General features: G+C 40.8%; 1 protein-coding gene and 1 long non-coding RNA gene across 2 annotated transcripts in view; one reads left to right on the forward strand and one right to left on the reverse strand.

Moving 5' to 3' along the window:
• The window catches only part of LOC137205026 (uncharacterized), a 99,602-nt gene that overhangs the window by 2,950 nt on the left and 73,289 nt on the right, over positions 1 to 23,363 (reverse strand). The window lies entirely within an intron of this gene.
• MCHR2 (melanin concentrating hormone receptor 2) lies at positions 723 to 23,321 on the forward strand. The gene is given in 7 exon segments (XM_067702957.1): positions 723 to 904; positions 3,027 to 3,031; positions 13,278 to 13,482; positions 17,929 to 18,083; positions 18,086 to 18,123; positions 20,338 to 20,456; positions 23,018 to 23,321. Coding segments are annotated over 7 exon segments (1,008 nt in total).

Below are 23,363 nucleotides of genomic sequence, written 5' to 3' on the forward strand. Positions count from 1 at the left end.
CACCAGGGAAGCCCAGATGGCATTTTTTAAATGTCTTTTATCAAGATGGTTGGCCAAGCAAATAATTTTCCAGTTCCATCGGTTTCATCTGTTTACTTGTTTATTTTTAGGTTGGTTGGTGGGCATTTTTTCCTGTGCCATAATTCTTCTTTGTGCATGGTTCCCTGACTCTCTACAACACTTTTCCCTCACACAGTGTCCTTTCCTGATCTAACTCTTCCTCATCCTTCAAGACAGACCAGGAATCATCTTAGGAAGTCTTATCCCACTGCATTCCTAAACAATCATAGTTGGTGTCCCCCATACACTTTATAGCAGACAGAAAAGGTATACTTAACAACCTAAGTATTGTCGGGGTGCTAGCTAATATGACTAGACACGCAGGCCAGTAAGAACAGATGCCAGCTGTAAACAACCAGGACTGGTGTGTACTGAGTAAGTATTAGCTATGCTCGAAGCGTGTACTACAATCAGGTGGAGAACATGTGCACACTATCATAGTATACTGTTCAATAATTTGAGTAATCTGTCACATCATATGGACAGGGAGCAATGATACTCACCCTGGAATCTTATGTTGCATGAATTCTTGGTGCAAAGAAAGCCCCAATAAATATTTTTTGAATGAAAGAAAATCTGTATGGAAGGAATTGCCTCAAATTTTCATTAAATAAATCACGTCTTATTCCTTCACAGCTTTAACCTCTGGAAGTTCATAAACAATGAATTCACTTCACTCACCCTGTTGTAACATCTCTGCTGAACTTTTGAACAAATCCTGGAATCCAGAGTTTGCTTATCAAACCCTCAGCATGGTGGATACAGCCATCCTCCCTTCCATGGTTGGGATTATCTGTTCAATGGGGCTGGTTGGCAACATCCTCATTGTATTCACTATAATAAGGTAAGGGCTTCTTTTTCTCTTCTGTAATTTAGGGACATGCTATACTCCTTCAATGAGTCCTTTTCCCCCTGTAGGATTTTTCTTAATGAAATCAGGTTTTGGAAATATTTGCTTAAGGTAATTAAAGAAGTTCTACAGATATTTTCATCATGTATTAAGTAACATCTGAGTCGCAGACGTCAAAATGTCAGTGCTTACTGTTGAGTCAGTGAATTTTTAGAGCAGTGATTCTCATTTTTAGCTACATATTAGAATCACCACAGGGACTTCCCTTGTGGTCTAGTGGCTGAAAATCTGCCTTCAATGCAGGGGACGCGGGTTCAATCCCTGGTGGGGGAACAAAGATCCCACATGCCGCAGGGCAATTAAGTCCGTGCACCACAACTACTGAGCCCGCACACCACAACTACTGAGCCCACACACCGCAACTAGAGAGAAGCCCGCACACCGCAACAAAAGATCCCACATGCCCCTGATGCAGCCAAAAATAAACAAATATTTAAAAATTAAAAAAAAGAATCACCACAGAGCTTTTAAAAATCCTAATACAGAGTTTCACCCCAGACCAATTAACTCAGAATCTCTGGCAGTGGAGCCCAGGCAAGAACTGAAACTGCAAGGCAACCATTTTATCTTCCGGCAATAAGAGCTACCCTAAGAGGCTGACCTGGCCTGACTGGTAAAAGAGAGTCTTTTGTACTCACTTAGACAAGAGAGCTACTCTACCTGATCTACTGCCAAAGATTCAGGCAGTCATACGTGGTGGGCTGCTCCCCTCAGTATGGACCACCCAGTGCGGGCCAAACTGAGAGGCACCTGCTCGCTAGTAACTCTCGCCTTTGCTTCATGTCCCCCACTTCATTCAGCTAATTTCCTGCTTCCCCTCAAACCTAGAGCCTAAGGTTTAACTTGGAGCATAAGAACAGATTACAGTCAGCTCTCAGTACCCATGGGCTCTGTTTCCATGGGTTCCACATCTGAGGCTTCAAGCAATCGTCAAAAATATGTGGCAAAAAATTCCAGAAAGCTCCAAAAAGCAAAGCTTGAATTTACCATGCCCTGGCAGCTATTTCCATAGCATTTCCATTGTATTTGCAACTAATTACAGAGTATTTACATAGTATTAGGTATTATAAGTAATCTAGAGACGATTTAAAATATTAGGGAGAATGTGTATAGGTTATGTGCAAACACTACACCATTTTATAGAAGGAACTTGAGCATCTGTGGATGTTGGTATGGGTGGGGGGCAGCTGTCCTGAACCGATCCTTCATGGATACTGAGGGACCATTGTACTCGTCCTCTACTGGCTTGACAAAAATGAATTTAGAGTTAGTGTACACATGCCCCATCACTACATGATACCTTTGCTATCCTGATTATTTTCACATTTAAGGTTTACTTGTTTTAATACACATAAGGTGTTAAAAAAAATTTGTCCTGGTCTCCGATCATACTTACAGCCACGATTTTAAAAGATTTTTGTCCATATTTATAAATTATAAAACACATTCTAACTTACTACCAAAAAGGTGTTTTCAGCATTATATTAACACATAACTGAAACAAACTTTGTGTAGCATATTACACTTACAGAGCACAGTTGTAAACTCATTCACTCCTCAAAATGGCAATACTCATTTGAGGAAAGAGGCCCAGGAGAGAAAATAATTTGTCTAGCATCACACAGCTGGTAAGTAACAGTCTTAGCACTTGAACTCAGATCCCATGATTCTAAACTCCAGGCTATATCCTCCATAATAATAACATCAAACAAATCATCAAAACTAGAAAGATGGTTGGAGTTACCATGTGGATGGAAGAATTCTCACAGGACCAATTAAAAGCAGGAGCAGCCCTCGGGAGAGTGACAGGATGACACTCACTATCCCTGAGAAAGCTCATCACTGGTCACTTTCCCCAGCTGGCTTCTCAACTTTTTATTGTCATTATCTCTGTAGTTAAGTGTAGTGTATCAATGGCATTTTTTTATGACATTCATAATTGAAGATTTATTTGGTATACTGGAATTCTACTCTTAATGAATTCAGACATTCCTTACTGTGTCCTGTAAAACCATTTGTGAATATCAAGCATTTAAAATTATTTTGTAAGTACTAGAAGCAGTTCCACTCAATATGTATTACTAAACACCTATTGCATGCCCAGAACTATTCTAAGAGTTATGCAAATACCAAAGAAATATGGTAGCATCTGACTCTAAAAAGTTCATGGTTTACTGGAGAAGACAAGATTTAAATACATTAACTCATTTGAAAAATAATACAAGATATTAAAAACAAGTGGGTGAAAAAAGGTGATTCAAAGAACAAGTTCCAGGAACAGAGATGAAAGTAATCAAATATTCTCAGAAAGCCTCAGGAGGCAATAATGTGAAGTAGAAAGTTAACAGTCAGAGACCTGGGAATGTTTCCAGCTCACCCTGTTTGTCTGTTGCACCTGCTCACTTCTCCTTCCATCTTTCTCTCTTGCCCCTCAGTATTTTTGCTGTCCCCTCCTAAAGATACAAGCAGTGTGCCTCATGCCTGAGAGGCTTGGTCCCACTGTTGAGAAACCAAGTCCTTAGAAGGTGTAGCCCTCCAGAAATGGTTGCATTTTTACAGACACCTTTTATATGCAGACTGGTCAGTGTGAAATTCAGGCCCTGTGACAGGCTGTTGAAATATCTGGAGCCAGAGAAATTTCTTGGTCCTCCTCAAGTTACACCAATAGACAATGGCCTGATTCCACCCACTCATATGGAGACAAAGCTTGAAAAAAAAAAAAGAAATGTGGAATGTGAATTCTTCTAAAAGTCAATACTGAGCTATAATTCCCAGAGACAGATTCTCAACATAAAGCAAATAGTCATTAAACTGGGAAAAAAAAAAAAGAGAGAAAACCTGAGCCATAATACTGACAAATTTATTTGCAATGATTGTGAAAAAATCTGCTACTTCTTCATACCATTACAATTTTATAGATAATAAGTAAGAAGATATATGTTAATGGAACTTTTAAGATGAATCCTTTAATCTTTCAAAAAACATCTGAAGCAACTTAATTTTTATTTTTATTGCTAGAATGTTGATATTTTTCTTTGCAAATTACTCTTCAAAAATTTATTAATCTCTCAAAAGTATTTGAAAGTAAATTAGTTTTAATTTTTTTCAGCTTGGAATTTATCTAACAGTTTTTTTAATTGCTCTCCAAAAAATGTAAGACAATTTATATTAATATTTTTATCATGCCTTGCCATGATCTTTTATTTTTCTTTTTATTTTTTTAACATCTTTATTGGAGTATAATTGCTTTACAATGGTGTGTTCGTTTCTGCTTTATAACAAAGTGAATCAGTTATACATATACGTATGTTCCCATATCTCTTCCCTCTTGTGTCTCCCTCCCTCCCACCCTCCCTATCCCACCCCTCCAGGCGGTCACAAAGCACCGAGCTGATCTCCCTGTGCTATGCGGCTACTTCCCACTAGCTATCCATTTTACGTCTGGTAGTGTATATACGTCCATGCCACCCTCTCACTTTGTCACAGCTTACCCTTCCCCCTCCCCATATCCTCAAGTCCATTCTCTAGTAGGTCTGTGTCTTTATTCCCATCTTATCCCTAGGTTCTCCATGACCTTTTTTTTTTTTTCCCTTAGATTCCATATATATGTGTTAGCATAGATTATTTGTTTTTCTCTTTCTGACTTACTTCACTCTGTATGACAGACTCAAGGTCCATCCACCTCACTACAAATAACTCAATTTCATTTCTTTTTATGGCTGAGTAATATTCCATTGTATATATGTGCCACATCTTCTTTATCCATTCATCCGATGATGGACACTTAGGTTGCTTCCATATCCTGGCTATTGTAAATACAGCTGCGATGAATATTTTGGTACATGACTCTTTTTGAATTATGGTTTTCTCAGGGTATATGCCCAGTAGTGGGATTGCTGGGTCATATGGTAGTTCTATTTTTAGTTTTTAAGGAACTTCCATACTGTTCTCCATAGTGGCTGTATCAATTTACATTCCTACCAACAGTTCAAGAGGGTTCCCTTTTCTCCACACCCTCTCCAGCATTTATTGTTTCCAGATTTTTTGATGATGGCCATTCTGACCGGTGTGAGATGATATCTCATTGTAGTTTTGATTTGCATTTCTCTAATGATTAATGATGTTGAGCATTCTTTCATGTGTTTGTTAGCAATCTGTATATCTTCTTTGGAGAAATGTCTGTTTAGGTCTTCAGCCCATTTTTGGATTGGGTTGTTTGTTTTTTTGTTATTGAGCCGCATGAGCTGCTTGTAAATCTTGGAGATTAATCCTTTGTCAGTTGCTTCATTTGAAAATATTTTCTCCCATTCTGAGGGTTGTCTTTTGGTCTTGTTTATGGTTTCCTTTGCTGTGCAAAAGCTTTAAGTTTCATTAGGTCCCATTTGTTTATTTTTGTTTTTATTTTCATTTCTCTAGGAGGTGGGTCAAAAAGGATCTTGCTGTGATTTAGGTCATAGAGTGTTCTGCCTATGTTTTCCTCTGAGTTTGATAGTGTCTGGCCTTACATTTAGGTCTTTAATCCATTTTGAGTTTATTTTTGTGTATGGAGTTAGGAAGTGTTCTAATTTCAAACTTTTACATGTACCTGTCCAGTTTTCCCAGCAACACATTGAAGAGGCTGTCTTTTCTCCATTGTATATTCTTGCCTCCTTTATCAAACATAAGGTGACCATATGTGTGTGGGTTATCTCTGGGCTTTCTATCCTCTTCCATTGATCTATATTTCTGTTTTTGTGCCAGTACCATATTGTCTTGATTACTGTAGCTCTGTAGTATAGTCTGAAGTCAGGGAGCCTGATTCCTCCAGTTCCATTTTTCATTCTCAAGATTGCTTTGGCTATTCGGGGTCTTTTGTGTTTCCATACAAATTGTGAAATTTTTTGTTCTAGTTCTGTGAAAAATGCCAGTGGTAGTTTGATAAGGATTGCATTGAATCTGTAGATTGCTTTGGGTAGTATAGTCATTTTCACAATGTTGATTCTTCCAATCCAAGAACATGGTATATCTCTCCATCTATTTGTATCATCTTTAATTTCTTTCATCAGTGTCTTATAATTTTCTGCGTACAGGTCTTTTGTCTCCTTAGGTAGGTTTATTCCTAGATATTTTATTCTTTTTGTTGCAGTGGTAAATGGGAGTGTTTTCTTGATTTCACTATCAGATTTTTCATCCTTAGTGTATAGGAATGCCAGAGATTTCTGTGCATTAATTTTGTACCCTGCTACTTTACCAAATTCATTGATTAGCTCTAGTAGTTTTCTGGTAGCATCTTTAGGATTCTCTATGTAGAGTATCATGTCATCTGCAAACAGTGACAGCTTTACTTCTTCTTTTCCGATTTGGATTCCTTTTATTTCTTTTTCTTCTCTGATTGCTGTGGCTAAAACTTCCAAAACTATGTTGAATAATAGTGGTGAGAGTGGGCAACCTTGCCTTTTTCCTGATCTTAGTGGAAATGGTTTCAGTTTTTCACCATTGACGATGATGTTGGCTGTGAGTTTGTCATATATGACCTTTATTATGTTGAGGAAAGTTCCCTCTATGCCTACTTTCTGCAGGGTTTTTATCATAAATGGGTGTTGAATTTTGTCGAAAGCTTTCTCTGCATCTATTGAGATGATCATATGGTTTTTCTCCTTCAATTTGTTAGTATGGTGTATCACGTTGATTGATTTGCATATATTGAAGAATCCTTGCATTCCTGGAATAAACCCCACTTGATCATGGTGTATGATCCTTTTAATGTGCTGTTGGATTCTGTTTGCTAGTATTTTGTTGAGGATTTTTGCATCTATGTTCATTAGTGATATTGACCTGTAGTTTTCTTTCTTTGTGACATCTTTGTCTGGTTTTGGTATCAGGGTGATGGTGGCCTCATAGAATAACTTTGGGAGTATTCCTCCCTCTGCTATATTTTGGAAGAGTTTGAGAAGGATAGGTGTTAGCGCTTCTCTAAATGTTTGATAGAATTCACCTGTGAAGCCATCTGGTCCTGGGCTTTTGTTTGTTGGAAGATTTTTAATCACAGTTTCAATTTCAGTGCTTGTGATTGGTCTGTTCATATTTTCTATTTCTTCTTGGTTCAGTCTCAGCAGGTTGTGCATTTCTAAGAATTTGTCCATTTCTTCCAGGTTGTCCATTTTATTGGCATAGAGTTGCTTGTAGTAATCTCTCATGATCCTTTGTATTTCTGCAGTGTCAGTTGTTACTTCTCCTTTTTCATTCCTAACTATTGATTTGAGTTTTATCCCTTTTTTTCTTGATGAGTCTGGCTATGCCATGATCTTTTATTTGTTACCTTCTTAACATATAGATTGCTCAAACTATGAAGACTACACTAAAAATAAGGAGAACTAGATGCATTTAAAGAAGATTTAGGACTTTCCCATTTATGATAAATACTTATATCAAAAGAGAATGAATAGAACAATAGTAAGATCATTAGTGATGCTGGAAAGCAAGAAATGAACTAACTTCTGACTTTGCCAAAGGAAGACTACAAAAATGTATGAAAGAATAGATTTACGGAAGGTGGAGCTTCCAGAATAAGGTGTCCTATGTGACTTTTTTTTTTTTTAAGAATCGATTTGTGCATTAGGAGGGTGACTATAAAGTAGTGAAGCCAGATATTACTACTCAGTCATACTTTAAATTCACAGCAGGTCTAAAGGAAGCCAGATTTTAAAATGTAGGAGGAAAACTGGGCCAATTAAAATGTAAAATTTTCCCCTTTTGCTCTTGGGAGAGAGACTTATGAACTCAGCCCCATTACTCAACTATTGTCCATGGCCACAGTGGGTCCTGGGAAACTCCTTCAATAAAGGCGATGATGTTTCTCTCCGTCAGTCCCCCACCCCCATGTTTTGGACATATCTTTCTCCTGTCTACTGACAGACGGCTTTGAGTGGGCAGAGGCTCTCTAAAGGATGCCTTGTCTCCCTATAAACAAAACGTTCCCATTCTTTCATTCCCTGCCCTCAACTGGCTGTCAAGGCAACTAATTTACACTAAATCATGAATTACTGAAACATCTTATTTTTTAACCCCTCCCCATGGTGTCTACATTTTATACAGAGATTACAGGAAGAAGAGTGAGTGTTCCTGAAGGAATACTAATGGTCTAATGATGGAATACCAGTTGCTAAGACAGAGATGGGAAATGCTTAGAACAAGGCCTCTTCTTTTTTCCCAGTCAGCTTAGTGCTCCCTCTGACCCAGCCCTATACCATTCTCAGGGTGCCAGCTGGAGTTGGAGTTGACCCACACCCTTGCTGTACACATACCCTATGCTTTAGATGCTACAAAACCTCCCAGTCACATCTGTTCAAATGAACTGGAAAGTTGATTGGAGACCCTTGTTGCTATGGTCCAATGCACCAAGACAGCTCTGGAGTAGAAAGGGGTTGAATGTCTTCCCCAAGGACACAATAAGTGAGGGCACAGAAATGAAACTAGAATTTCCAATTAGGTTCTCTTTATATATCTTACACTGTGTATCTAGAGCAGGGTTGGCAAATACGTCACTCTACTCTAAACTCTCCCACCCTTGGCAGTCATGTCTAATCACACAGATCTGTCCTTTAGTAGCGCCTGTGTGATGACTCACAATTCTTCTCAGCACAGTGCTTTATGAAATCACTACTAATCCATTGGTGTTGCCTCATGCTGACCTTAAACAAATGAACTACCAGTTATTTCTGAAGCATAAATTAGTTTACTCAAGATCAGCAAAGTATTGCAATTGGGGATCTGCAACTATGGCAAGCCACATGCAAGTGCCAACCAACAGAGAGAGGAGGATTCTTTTACAGAGGGGGAAAAAGAAGTTGGGAGGGCTGTAGTAAACAGAGTCCATTGGAGAAATTGAGAGTTCAAAATATAGTGGCTTGTCACTGGCTGAGTGGTGACAGTCTCTCATTGGCTAAGCTCCTGCCAGGCAAGAAGTCTTTCTTCTGTTGATCTCTGCTATCATAGGGCATGAGAGTTCCCCGCTTCTGGCCTCCTGACTCCATTTTAATTGAGGTTTCTGTTTATTAATTTTTACACTCACAATAGGAATATAATTTAACTAGAGTTAAATGCCAAACAAGGACTCATGAGGCAACCCAGAGATAAACAAAATTAGGAAGGTACTACCATGTCCTACCACCATTCTCTGCCCCAACACCACCACCCTTCTCCTGGCCCTGAGCTGAATGGAGGGAAAAAAAGTGGTTTTACAGATCTTGGAAGTTTGGGCTGCCTGGTGGGAGCTGTAGCCACAGTGGGATCTGGGACCATGGAGCGGGAACTGCAGGAGGAAGGTGGAGCCATGGGTGGGATGCAGCCACCGCCAGAGATGCCAACAGCAGAGAGGGGAAGGAAATACCCTGGCCTCTTCTCTCATCTTACCCTCCAATTTCCCTCCAATAGTGCTTCCTATTGGCCAAAACAAAACAAAAGCCAGTTGGCAAGAAGACCTAGGAACAAAGTGCAGAAGGGTGAAAAGTGGGCTTGAGAGTAGGCTGATCAGCAAGGAATCATCCTGCTTGTGTGGGGTTATATATATATTTTTAGTTTTATTTAACCCATTGCATATATTGCTGTTTCTGATTGCAAAAGGTAAACATGTTTTTAATAGAATCTTTTTAAACATTAAAAAATACAAAGAATAAAGTCACAATCAGTCATACTACTACTACCAAGTGGATAATCACTGGGATTACTGTGACATATTATTTCAGCATGTTTTTAGACAAATGTCTAAATAAATTTGGGGTCATACTACGTACATAGTTGATTTTTTTTTTTTTTTTACTTAATAAGTACTTTCCCATTTGATTAAATATTCTTCCAAAGTATGATTTGTAACAACTCTATCATTTATTGTATGGGATTGTGGTATACCTTAATTTATCATAGCATTTAGATATGGCCATATTAACCATATGAAAAACACGTTAGCTGAAATGATCACTGATTTACATATTTTTTTTAGTGTTTGGTTCATGAGAGACAGAAATCTAATGAAGTCTGGCAACATGAAATCTGAAGATAAATTAGACCTAAGAAAAGAATGCAAGTGGTATAGTTAGAAATTTTACCATTTCTATTTAATTATTTTTAATTTCTATGCAGTCACTTTCAGTTTAAAAAAGTAATAATAAATATAATGTGTTAGTTTTATTACCCTAGTACCTTATGCCCAGATAAATATATCATTGGCTTCAGAATTCTCTTTTGCTATACAGAGTATCATGTAGAAACACTTTTATTTTATTCTTTTGTATTTCCAGTTAATGGCATGCACTGTCCTCAACAAAGGAATTTCCATAATTCATTATCAGTAAATGATGGGTGCCTACCTGGAGGAGAGCAAGGGCCATGGATCTAATTGCTGCAGTTAGGACCTAAGCAACCACTTGTGGTTTATACCCCAATTCAAATGGAAATAACATCTACTTAATAGGCAAAGATTTATAGGGTTTTTTATTATTGTGTTTTTGCTTTGTGTTTTTTAATTTATTTTTATTTATTTATTTTTGGTTGTGCTGGGTCTTTGTTGTCATGCACTGGCTTTCTCTAGCTCTGGTGAACAGGGGTTACTCTTCATTGCAGTGAGCGGGTTTCTCATTGCAGTGGCTTCTCTTGTTGTGGAGCATGGGCTCTAGGCACACAGGCTTTGGTAGTTGTGGCTCACGGGCTCAGTAGTTGTGGCGCATGGACTTAGTTGTTTCACAGCATGTGGGATCTTCCCGGACCAGGGCTCGAACCTGTGTCCCCTGCATTGGCAGGCGGATTCTTAACCACTGCACCACCAGGGAAGTCCCTTTGCTTCTGTTTTTGTTTTTTAGCGTGGAACTCCTTCCAGCTGACCTCTAATATCAGTTCCTCTCCCCTGAGCCCTCTCCATCTCCTACTCCCAATGGTCTGGTGAGGACGAGGATTAGAGACCAAGGACAGTCATTTAGCATCTCTTTTGGTTGACATGTTTTTTTTCTCAAGTCTCTTCTCCTTCTTGGTCTTTCTGATATGAGCCACCAACGTCCTGGGGACAAGGAACCAACCTGCTGTATTAGTGGCATCAACAATGCCCAAAGTGTGGTTGCTGAATAAGGACTCACAACAGTAACTCCCCCATCTAGTGTGTGCTGCCATGGCCTGGGTAAAATATCCTGGCCCTGACTGACGCCTCACATGAGCCTTTGATGCCTTAAATATTAAGTTCACAGGCTGTAGAATTTGCAGTCCCTGAATAATGAAGACACACACTAGCTTCCAAACAACAGAGCAATAGACCTGGATCCAGGGTGAACTAATAATTGTGGCACAATCTTAGGGCTAATTCTTATGTGCTACTTAAATTCTTATCTGTCCTCAATACAGATGTCACTTCTGCCAAGAAATCTGCCTCGATTGACCCCAGAGGAGGGGGTAGAGGCCCATTTGTATGCGCTCTTTGTGCTTTCTCTAGCTTTCTTTCATCACGTTATAATGTGATCATTTATTACACATCTAGACTATAAGCTCCTTGATGTTAGACTTTCTAGGTGATTTAGCTTTGCAGCCCAAAGCACAATATTATGCCTGACATATAATTGGTGCTCAATAAAACGTTTGTTGAATTAATAAATAGCATCTCCCAGATAAAGATGATACCTGTTTATTACTGAATGCCCCAACTCTTTGAAGATAGGGAGTAACTGAATTTTAAATTCAGTTTCTGCTCTCAGAAAATTATTTTGCCTTCACTTCCCCCAACATTTGACAGGAGATGTTTCTCAGTGCCCTCCACCAATTCACTCGTTTCAGATTTCTACTCCACACTCTGGATTTCAGGGTCTTAATTAATAGTCTTTTCTATTGAGTTAAATTTTATTGGAATATTTCTAAGTAATGGTCGAAAATTGTTTTAACAATGGCCTCAGTTAGGATTTGAACTTACAGCTTCAGTGGGGGAAAAAAAACATTGCAAGATGGAAACATTTATTTTCCCTATTCAGCTATATTTGGTGCTAGGGCTAGGTAAAGACAAAGTCTTTTGCCTGAGTGAGTTTAGAGTTGGTATAATTTGTTGCTATGTAGAAATTACTTCAGAACTTAGTGACTTAAAACAATCAACATTTGTTATCTCACACAGTTTTTTGTTTGTTTTTTTAATTTTTATTTATTTATTTTTGGCTGCATTGGGTCTTCGCTGCGGCACGCGGGCCCTCCCCAGTTGCAGCGAGCGAGGCCACTCTTCGCTGCGGTGCACGGGCCTCTCATCGTGGCGGCCCCCCTTTGTTGCGGGTCACAGGCTCCAGGTGTGCAGGCTCAGTAGTTGTGGTGCACGGGCTCAGCTGCTCTGCGGCATGTAGGATCTTCCTGGACCAGGGCTCGAACCCGTGTCCCCTGCATTGGTAGGTGGACTCCCAACCACTGTGCCACCAGGGAAGTCCCTCTCACACAGTTTTGAGGGTCAGGAATCCAAGAGCAGCTTAGCTGGGTTGTTCTGGCTCAGGGTCTCTCAAAAGGTTGCAGTCAAGCTGTCTGTCCATCTTTAGAGGACTATCTAAAGGCTTGGCTAGGTCTGGAGCATCTACTGCAAGGGACCTCACTCACAGGTCTGGCAGGTTGGTACTGGTTGTTGGCAGGAGGCCTCAGTTCCTTTCCACATGGACCTCTTCACGGTGCTGTTGAGTAACCTCACAAGATGGCACCTGGCTTCCCCCGGAGAAAGTGATACAAGAGAGAGCAAGGAGAAAACTCCACCATTCCTTTATGTCCAAATTGTGAATGTCACACTGTCAATTCCACCACATCCTATTTGTTAGTAGTGAGTTACTAAGTTCAACCCACACTCAAAGGGAGGGAATTAGGCCCCCGCTCTTTTTTTTTTTTTTTTTTTTGCAGTACACGGGCCTATCACTGTTGTGGCCTCTCCTGTTGCGGAGCACAGGCTCGGGACGCGCAGGCTCAGCGGCCATGGCTCACGGGCCCAGCTGCTCCGCGGCATGTGGGATCTTCCCGGACCGGAGCACAAACCCGTGTCCCCTGCATCGGCAGGCGGACTCTCAACCGCTGCGCCACCAGGGAAGCCCTAGGCCCCCGCTCTTGAAAGCAATATCAAAGAAGTTGTGGACATATTTTTAAACCACTGCAGTTAGTTATCAAATAGTTCAAAACGTCTGAATATACACAAGCATTCATATGTGCAGTTGTGACGGTTTCCTTTTAACTTTTAAAATAATGTTAGCAATTGAAAATCTGTAAGAGATGGCATAAATTAAAGGCGTGTACTTTCAATGTCAATCCTCGGGTTTCCCTCCATTTCTTTCAGGTCCAGGAAAAAAAACAATTCCTGACATTTATATCTGCAACCTGGCTGTGGCTGATCTGGTCCACATCATGGGAATGCCTTTTCTTATTCACCAGTGGGCCCGGGGAGGAGAGTGGGTGTTTGGGGGGCCTCTCTGCACCAACATCACATCCCTGGATACCTGCAACCAGTTTGCCTGTAATGCCATCATGACTGTAATGAGTGTGGACAGGTAATTGAAGAGATTATGAAATATATTAACATAATTCAGAGATGCCTGTGCTTCCCCAAGGTCATCCCAACTTAAGCAACATCAGTGCTGGTTTGTAATAGCAAAGTTCCTCTTCCTTTGTTTGTTTCATTGTAGGACAGATCAGGTAATATTTTTCCAACTTTCACAGAGGTCAATTTTTTCATGGAAAACTTAAAACACTAAACATCTCCTTTTTCCCAATCATTTTTTCTATCTCAGTTTTATTTACAGTTGACTGCAAGAAAAAAAAAGACCATAGACCGCCTGGAGGGGTGGGATAGGGAGGGTGGGAGGGAGGGAGACGCAAGAGGGAAGAGATATGGGAACATATGTATATGTATAACTGATTCACTTTGTTATAAAGCAGAAACTAACACACCATTGTAAAGCAATTATACTCCAATAAAGATGTAAAAAAAAAAAGACCATAAAATCATGAAATATTGGAGACCAGAATGAATGCCCCACCACCACCCATCATTCTTGCAAGAAGGAAGCAGAGGTCCTGAGAAGCGAGGGGGTTTGCTAAAGGCACATAGAGAGTCAGTGGCAGAGCTGAGAACTGAAGTAGGTCTCCTCACTCCTTGTCTAGGGCTCTTTCTGGTAAGTTCAATGTCTCACACACCCTTGTTATCACCTAGCAGCTTAAAGGAATCAGTGGAGTAGTGGGCTCTTAAACAGCTATGAAGAGAAGTCAGAATACCAGGAGGACCATCCTTTATACTCATCATTATGATTGGTTAATGCAAATACTGCCATTTACATCGTTAGAACTTTGTTGGACCGTATCCCAGAACATGCCAAAGCCAGATTCTCCACCCATGTAAGCTAATGTTATTCAAGGAGATAATGGTGATGGCCAGAGCCTGTGGAGCCAGTGAGTGATGGAGCCCAGTTCAGAGGCAGGCTGTCCAGCTCTGGAGATGGCAGGTAGCTGGCAACTACCTCACCACCTGGTTTCTTTAGGAAGCATGCAAGCTAGGATGTGCCCTGCATCACCCAGATGGCAGGACCTCCACACCAGCTCTTAGCAGCATTCCCCAAACAGAAACAAGCCCTGAAGACAACAGTAGAAAGCACAACAGAGCAACCCACTTGAAATCTCTATCCACCTTCTTCCCACCCCAAGCCCAACCCAGCACACTTGGTCCCCCTTGCTCTGATCTACTTTTTCTTTCTCCCTTGCTTCGAATATATTACATATGTTAATATATTTCGTGTACAAAGATATGCATGTGTGCTGTTTTTGTCTAGCCTTCCCTGATCATCAAATGTAAACTCCACAAAGGCAGGGTCTTTGGTCACCTCACTAGTGTCTGTGTAACAGTGCCTGGCACACGGGTGCTCAAAAACTACTGATGAATGAATGAGTGAATGTCAGTCTTGAGGGCTGTGTTAAATTTCCCTGAGTCCATCAAGGACTCTTTCCTGAGCTCTGCCTCTCTTACCCTTCCAAGTGGGCCTTTGGGGTCAGGAAGGGATGAGCAGTTCTTCAGATGGATAAACAAAGGAATAGCGGGGTCCATACACATCCTTCCCTGGATCATTATTATTCAGACGTGAATAATGATGGTAACGTTTAATGCAGTTTTTATATCCTGCTGCTTTTCTACAAAAGTATTATCAAAATATGTATACTTCTCAACTTATACTTAGCTTCACATTTTTTAATCTGCGTGCCGGGTAGGTCGATCTGGTTAGTTCAGCTGATGCCACCAATGCTGATGGTGTGTGGAGTAAAGCCTGGTGAGCTTGCCAGGGTTCCAACACCAGAGCCCTGCGCGGGGCAGGAACCGCTGCAGAAAAGCAACCTAAAGTATAGTCCTCACCATCGTGATCCCATTCTCAGAAGGAGAAAAGCTTCTTCATACCATGTACATACCACGAAGGCAGGAGAGTATCGGCTTTTTCTTTAAAGAGGGGAAACTGTACCCCTTCGGTAAACCTCTTACTGCAAATAAAGTGAAAGCACATTGTCTGCCTTAGAACAGACCACAGAACATTTCCTAATGTTCACAGGTTTTTTCTGAGTGTGTGTGTGTGTGTGTGTGTGTGTGTATCTTACACAACTGAATAGTGTGTATTTTTCTTTTAACCTTATGGACACAGAATGCTAAAATTTTACTTTCAAATTAAGACATTCAGGCCTTTATCCTTCTCCCTGCCCTCACTTTAGAGGATCACGTGGCCAGAGACAAATAAAGATTTTGTAAAACTGAACCTTTCCCCCAGCCCCTGGCATTTCTTGCAGTTCTAACTCTACTAAATTCACAAAAATTCAACAAAATCTATAATTCTGTAAAACAGAAATGAAGTTTTCTCTGTAATGCCAGCACTTAATGTCAGTGCCACCAGTGTGCCTTATTGTTTATACATTTATTTGAATTGTCAATTTAATGGATCATAAAACTCAAGTGTTTCCCATAACTCTTTCATTTTTCTTTCTCTGATTAATTAATAACTGCAAGTGTGTGGAATATTTTAAGAGAGGGCTCCTACCTTTAAAGCAATACCAAAAAATTCTATAAACATCCAAAATATGAAAAATATTTGCCTCTAGGTGAAAGCTACCTAGACTTTCATTAGTGGTTACTTTCTTTAGTAAATTTTCTAGAACAACAACAAAGTCAGTAAGTAGGAGCCAAAATTCCCCATTCATTCATTTACCAAATATTTACTGAGCACAGACCGTATGACAGGAACGATGCCAGACACAGGAGGTACAGCAGCATTAAACTAATAGCCAAGGCTCCTGCCTTCATGGGGCTTCCATTCCAGAGGTGTAGACAGACATTACACACGGGTAAATGTGTATTTCCACACAATGATACCTACTAGAAGGAAAAGTAGAGTTGCCCCACAATCCGCATTTATAGTCATGGGCCCTCGTATAGAGCGAGTGGTCAGGGGAAGCTTCTCTGAGAGGGAGACCTAAATGGGGACTCAGAGTAGAAGCAGGAGGAAGGAGAGGCACGTCCTGCCAGGCGGGTAGAACAGCATGTACCTGACGCTGAAAGAGACAGAGTTTGAAGGAAGGCCAGGGAGAGACTGGCACAAACTTCAGCCTGAGTGACAGGGAGGGCCGGAGGGAGAAAGACATCAAGGGTCATGGTGAGAATTCTGAATTTTATCTAAAAGACAAAGAAAGGCCATTGAAGGGTTTTCAGTTGGGGAGATGATGAGAGAAGATTCCCTAACCGATTGATGCCATGACTCCATCATCTTTAATCCCAGACAGAATGATGGCAGGGTTGCTGTACAATCACTACTTCATTCCCTTCCTCAGCAGGAAGGGAAGGGAGCTTTCTCTCCTTGGCGACAGGTAACGGAGGTGCAGTGTGGGGAAGGAGGGGTGGCTGAGGCACCCGGGGTCACAAGCCTGTCCCTGCATGGCAAGGGGTCCCCTAAGTGAGTGCAAAACGTCCTACCTCTTGTGCAAAATTGAAAGAACAAGGAGACGGAGAATTTTCCATTTTCATAAATCTTCCTTAAGTAGCTCTACAAAATCTTGGAGAAAATTAAAGGACCATTGACCACATTTGACATTTGTTTAATGTCTACTAGTGCTGCTTTCCTACACCCCTGACTGCCAGCAAAACTGTGCTTTCTCAAATACCTCCTCTGGATCTGAGCTCTCTTTTTCATGCTTTAGCTTTCAGCTGTGTCTGAACAATTACTCTTGGATTTGCTGGAGGACCAAATATGTTTGATATATCAGGATTTCAAGGTTGATTAATGATTATCCTTTTTTCTGGATCAAAATAGAAAAAAAGAAAAGAGAGAACCCCTTCCCCATGAAATTAGTCCACAACCCCCCTCCAGCCTACGTTTCCTGAGGAATTTGTATTGTCTGCTAGTCACGTTTGTTAATTCTCACTGTGATTTCTGTGAACTAAGCCCCCAAGAGCCTGGGGAACTAACTCTAAAGCCATGTGAGCAAGACGTCTGTCCCAGGTGCCTGAATCTCATGCTGCTGGGGATTCTCCCACCAGCCAACGCACTTTCCTCCTTCCTGTCCTACATCAGCCACTGTCCCTCCTATCCCACATTGGTACACCCTCCCTCCTGTCCTGCCTTCCTGGAAGAAATCCCCATTCAGAGACAAAGTTTTCCAGAGCCTCTTGTGCAAGGGAAGCACCTCTGTAAAGAAAAAGTTTGCACAGCAGAATCTTACCATTTTCAGGGTCTTCATGTAAGTGACAGCTGTGTATCAGTGAGTGGTTTATTCAGACTTACGGGGTCAAGAATTGTTTTCTCTACAGGTACCAGCCAGCTCTTAAAAAATATAACTTTCTTTCACCCTGATAGCGGTGTGCTTCAGGGAGGATAATAATACTAATAATTTACTCTTGTCATGAACCTTTCATCCTTGGAGCTCAGTGCTTTTATTGATTGTTCCCAAACCCTTCTTAACCGGCTTTGCAGGTACTTGGCTCTCGTCCAACCGAGACTGACGAGTTGGAGAACAAGGTACAAGACAAGCTGCATCAATCTGGGCCTTTGGGCAGCTTCCTTTATTCTTGCGTTGCCTGACTGGGTCTACTCGAAGGTCATCAGATTTAATGACGGCGTTGAGAGTTGTGCTTTGATTTAACATCCCCTGACGATGTACTCTGGTAGGTTGTTAAAACTGAAGAAGAATAGACTTGAATTAAATCTTGACGTGCTTCATGCTCCTTGTCAACACGTGAGCAACCGCGAAGAGTGTCCTTGGGGATCCTCTTCGGGCCGGTCTCCCCACTTAGTTCTCTGCTTCCCACCAGCAAGTTGATAGTTTGATTTTAAGGAGAGGGTAACCTTTCAAAGAAGATTCTGAGTTTAATCATGTAACCTCAGTGGGTGCAAATATATTTAAATGTGGATTTTAAAGATCCATGGCAGCCAGATTCACTAGGAGCACAGCAACCAAGGGAGGGGCAGACTTTCCAAAAGGGTCTAGGAGTTATGAGACTCACACCTTATCAATATGCAGCTGGAGTTTAGTTGAGTCGCGTCCCTCGAAAAGATATATCCAAGGTCTAACTCTCAATGCTTGTGAATACGATCTTATTTACAAATAGTCTTTGCAGATATAATCAAGTTGAGAAGAGGTCTTACTGGATTAGGGTGGGCCCTAAATCCGATGATTGGTTCCTGATAAGGAGAGGGAGATTTGAAGAGACACAGAGAGGATGCATGTGAAGACAGAGGCAAAGACTGGAGTGACGTGTCTATAAGCCAAGGAACACCAAGGATTGCCAGAAGCCACCAGAGGCTAGGAGAAAAGTCCTGGAGCCCATACTCCCTCCCCAAAACCCCAAAAAGGAACCAACCCTGCCAACACCTTGATTTCAGACTTCCAGCTTCCAGAACTGTGAGACAGTAAATTTCTGTTGTTTTAAGCCATCCAGTGTGTGGTAATTTGTTACAGCAGCTCTAGGAAACTAATACAGCAACCAACACAGTCATTTATTACATTTTAATTTGAAAAGAAAAATTAAGTCAAAATTTTTCTGATTGAAATTTTGAACACAGCATTAGAATCTCTGACTAAGATTTTTCCATCACCTGCTAAGGGCCAGGTACTGTGCTAGGTGCTTTTTACATACATTATGGCAAGTCAGTCTGGCAGATCCCTTTTTCCCAGTCTACCACTTGTCAAATAGATGAGTCATTTCTGCATCACATAGACACAGTCTGAGAGGGATGGAGGTAGAGGCCCAGCAAGGCTATGAATCCAGCAACAAAAAAATCTCCAGAGGAGTGCAACGTCGATACCATGATTGTTTATTCGTTATTTCTCACAACAGCAGTGGCTCCACTCACAGACAGAAAGCGTCAGCTCATCTAAAGGTGAAATGATAGTTAATCACCGCGGGCTGATAAATTAACCCGGCCGCACCCAGTCTGAAAGGAGAGCAGGACCTGAAGCTCACTATATGACTACATGACTTTGGCCTGTGTCACATAAGCAGAGACTATATTGCAGCGACAGCTGTTTCTGCTCTTTTCGGTTGGTTATGGTAAGGGATATTCTGAGGTTCTGGCCTCTGTTGTTCCTGCCAGAATTAAGTCCTTACGGTGAACGGAGATGGGACTAGTGTGCTACGTTCAGAGGCCCTCTGGCTCCGGAGCGCTCTCTCTGCCACCCAGTCCACACCCACCCAATGCCAGCTGCCTTCTTCCACACAAGGGTTTTGCCCCGGAAGGAGGATACCCGGTGTCTGGGCAGAAACAGAGTTGGCCCACCCAAGGGTTCCCCCCGGTGGAGCACTGAGAAAATGACCGGCTGATTTGACAACAGGTCCTCTTCTGTGCCCTTTGAGAGACCATCTGGAGTCTCAGTTACAAGCGTGAGCTCTGGAGCTGGCCTGAGTATCTGGGTTCAAATCTCACCTCTGCCACCTACTAGCTGAGTAACCTTGGGCAAGCCGCTCAACCCCTCTGTGCCTTAGTTTCCTCCTCCGTAACATGAAGATGCTAATGGCATTGTACTCCTGGGGATGCACAGATTCAATGGGTTAAAATATGTAGAGCACCCTCAATAGTGCCTACTACATAACAAATGCCACCTGTTGCCTGTTGTTGTTAATAACACTAAATATAATGATAATACGCACCTTCACCCACTCTGCAGTACTCAGTAGCATTGGCTACTGAGAAGAGCTGGCTAGAGAAGAGTCGTTGTCTATGAATAATGAAAAGCAGACCTTCTGTATGTGAAAGTACCCAGAGAGCCTTAACTTTTTCCCCAAGCACTTTTATTCTGGGCCCTGAAAAATCACAGAATCATCAACTGTAGAAGTCCCTAGCGTTGTGAATGTAACAGTCATGTCTTCTCTCTCATTTTACAAGTATACTCTGTATTTGACGATAACAACTTTCTTTTTCCCTTTGCCCTTGATTTTGGTGTGCTATATTTTAATTTTATGCTATACCTGGGAGATGTATCAACAGAATAAGGTTGCCAGATGGTAAGTGTATGCCTTATTTTGTTTTATTTGTTAAAAGAACAATTCAGAGATCTAAGATGTCTACAATAGAAGCTTAAGCATTAGTCACTTGAAACATGCCAAGCTCAGACATATGGGCATTAATGTCTATATAAGGCATTTTCTGAAAATAAGTCATGTTCTGAAGCAGCTATTTGAGGATCTCTCAGTGATAAATATTGTAATCACTGATGTGATGGTTTCATAAAAATGTAAACAGAACTCAAGACTCTGTTTAAAGAATAATTTTGTATTTGTCATCAGCATTGTTATTTAAATGTTTTATTTGTACATTTTGCAGAGTTGTGTACATATGTAAATATCCTAGATGTTGTGTATATTTTATAACCTTTTAATTTTTGTGGGGTTTTTTTAGTGTGGGGAGGAGGATCTCATTAATATTTGAATACTTAGAACACAGTTAATTAGGACTAAATAAAACCAAAGACTTACCTAAAGACAATAAAGTTAGGAAGGACCTTTAATGATACTTGTCTCTAAAACTATATGAATAAATCTAAATTATTTTCCACTTGAAATTGTACATATCAGGTTGTTCAAATGAGTCAGTGATTATACAACATGTTAGGTTAAAAAATCATTATTAAAATTTGTCTTTAGAATAAATTACTGTATTTTTTTGAGAAGACAAGATTGCGGGGTTTCCCCACACACCATATGTAACACTGTGAAGATTTAAAAAAAAAGAATATGTGAAAAATGTAACCACCATTAGTCAAAATTTGTGGCAAACCCTGGTACCAAAGGTTTAGGTGTTCTATTGGCCCATGACATTTTTTCTGATTTCTTTAAATTCTTTGGAATTATTACATTATTAAAGAGTGGTCTAGGGCTTCCCTGGTGGCGCAGTGGTTGAGAATCTGCCTGCCAATGCAGGGGACATGGGTTCGAACCCTGGTCTGGGAAGATCCCATATGCCGCGGAGCAACTGAGCCCGTGAGCCACAATTACTGAGCCTGCGCGTCTGGAGCCTGTGCTCCGCAACAAGAGAGGCCGCGATAGTGAGAGGCCTGCGCACCGCGATGAAGAGTGGCCCCCGCTTGCCACAACTAGAGAAAGCCCTCGCGTGGAAACGAAGACCCAACACAGCCATAAATAAATAAATAAAGCAAACTGTCAACAAGTAAAAATAAATAAACACTATTATATTTTTTTAAAAAAAGAGTGGTCTGTTTAGAATGGGAAAGAGAAGCAACCACAGTTATAGACAAAAATTAGCTTCTAAATGTATCACGGGTGAGAAGGTTGAAATGGAATCATATGGAATATTACGACATCGACAGCTGGAGAGGACGCTTGAACCCTTTTAAAACAGTTTAAAACAGTTCTCCAAATCAGATCACTTTGCTCCCAACACCTTTCTCAGAAATGCTAAGAGCATCTTATAAAACAAAGTTCATATGGTCCAGTTATCCCTAAAAATGCAATAAGTTAGAGGAATGATGGTGCCTACTCTGATGAACTGCAGAAGAATCATTATCTTAGAGTGATTTTCAGCTGCCATTTCCCAGGCTTATTCATCTGCTTGTCATGTCCCAGAGAAATTTCTAGTAAATGTCTAAATATGACATAACATGATGAAATTTGGGAAATTTAAGAATTTTTTATTTTAGAAAAATTTTAAATTTACATCAAACTTGCATAAGTAGTACAGAGAGTTTCCATATACTCCTCACGCCAGTTTCCCCATTAACATCTTACCGTGTTGCATTTGTCAAAACAAAGATAATGGCATTAGTACACCACTATTAACTAAACTCTACCCTATATTGGATTTCACTGGTTTTTCCATTAAAGTCCTCTTTCTGCTCCAGGATTCAATCCAGGGGACCACACTGCATTTAGTTGACACATCGCCATAGTCTCCTCTGGTCTGTGACAGTTTCTCTCACTCTTTCCTTGTTTTTCATAACCTTGTAGTCTTAAGTACTGTACTTAAGGAGTACTGGTCAGGTATCCTGTAGAATGTCCCCCAGTCTCGGTTTGTCTGATAACATATCACAATGAGACTCTAAGGTTAAGGTAGTGTTTACGAGGTTTCTTCACTTCAAAATGACTACTTATCCCTTTCTCTATTCCATTATTTGGAAACGAGTCATTAAGTATAGCCCACCCTCAAGAGGGAAAGGAGGGTGAGAGTTAAGCTGTGTCTCCTGGAAAGGGGAGTATCTACATATATTATTTGGAATTTTTCTGTAAAGAAGGTTTGTCGCTTCTCTCCCATGTTATTCAATCATTTATATCAGTACAGATTCATATATCTTTATTTGATACTTTGGATTATAATTCACTGCTATGTAATTTATTTTGTTTCTCGAAATGTTCCAGCTTTGGAAAATTCAGGCAATTTTTCACAGGGCTGAAAAGAGTATTTTCACAGTGCTCCAAATAAGTAAGAAGAAAAATGAGCTTCACATTTCACTACATAGCCATTCTGAACTGTCCAAAAAGTTCTGGGACATTGTTGTCCCATAATTTCTATGGTTGTTTGTGTCCTGTCTCTCCAAATGTTTCCGCTACAGCTACAATCCCAATGTTCCAAGGCAGAGAGCGATGAAGCTGACGAAGACGGTGCTGGTGCTGGTGGCGGTCTTTATCCTGAGTGCTGCCCCCTATCACATGATACAACTGGTGAACTTACAGACAGAGCAGCCCACGCTGGCTTTCTCTATGGGCTATTACCTCTCCATCTGTCTCAGCTATGCCGGCAGCAGCATCAACCCTTTCCTCTACATCCTGCTGAGTGGAAATTTCCAGAAACGCCTGCCTCAAGGGCAAAGGAGAGTGACAGAAGGAATCAACAATATGGAAAGCACCTTGAAATAGAGCTTTAAGGAGAGTACATGGATCATCAAAAGTCTAGACAGG

Source organism: Pseudorca crassidens, chromosome 13, assembly GCF_039906515.1.
Source record: "Pseudorca crassidens isolate mPseCra1 chromosome 13, mPseCra1.hap1, whole genome shotgun sequence".
Lineage (NCBI taxonomy): Eukaryota > Metazoa > Chordata > Mammalia > Artiodactyla > Delphinidae > Pseudorca > Pseudorca crassidens.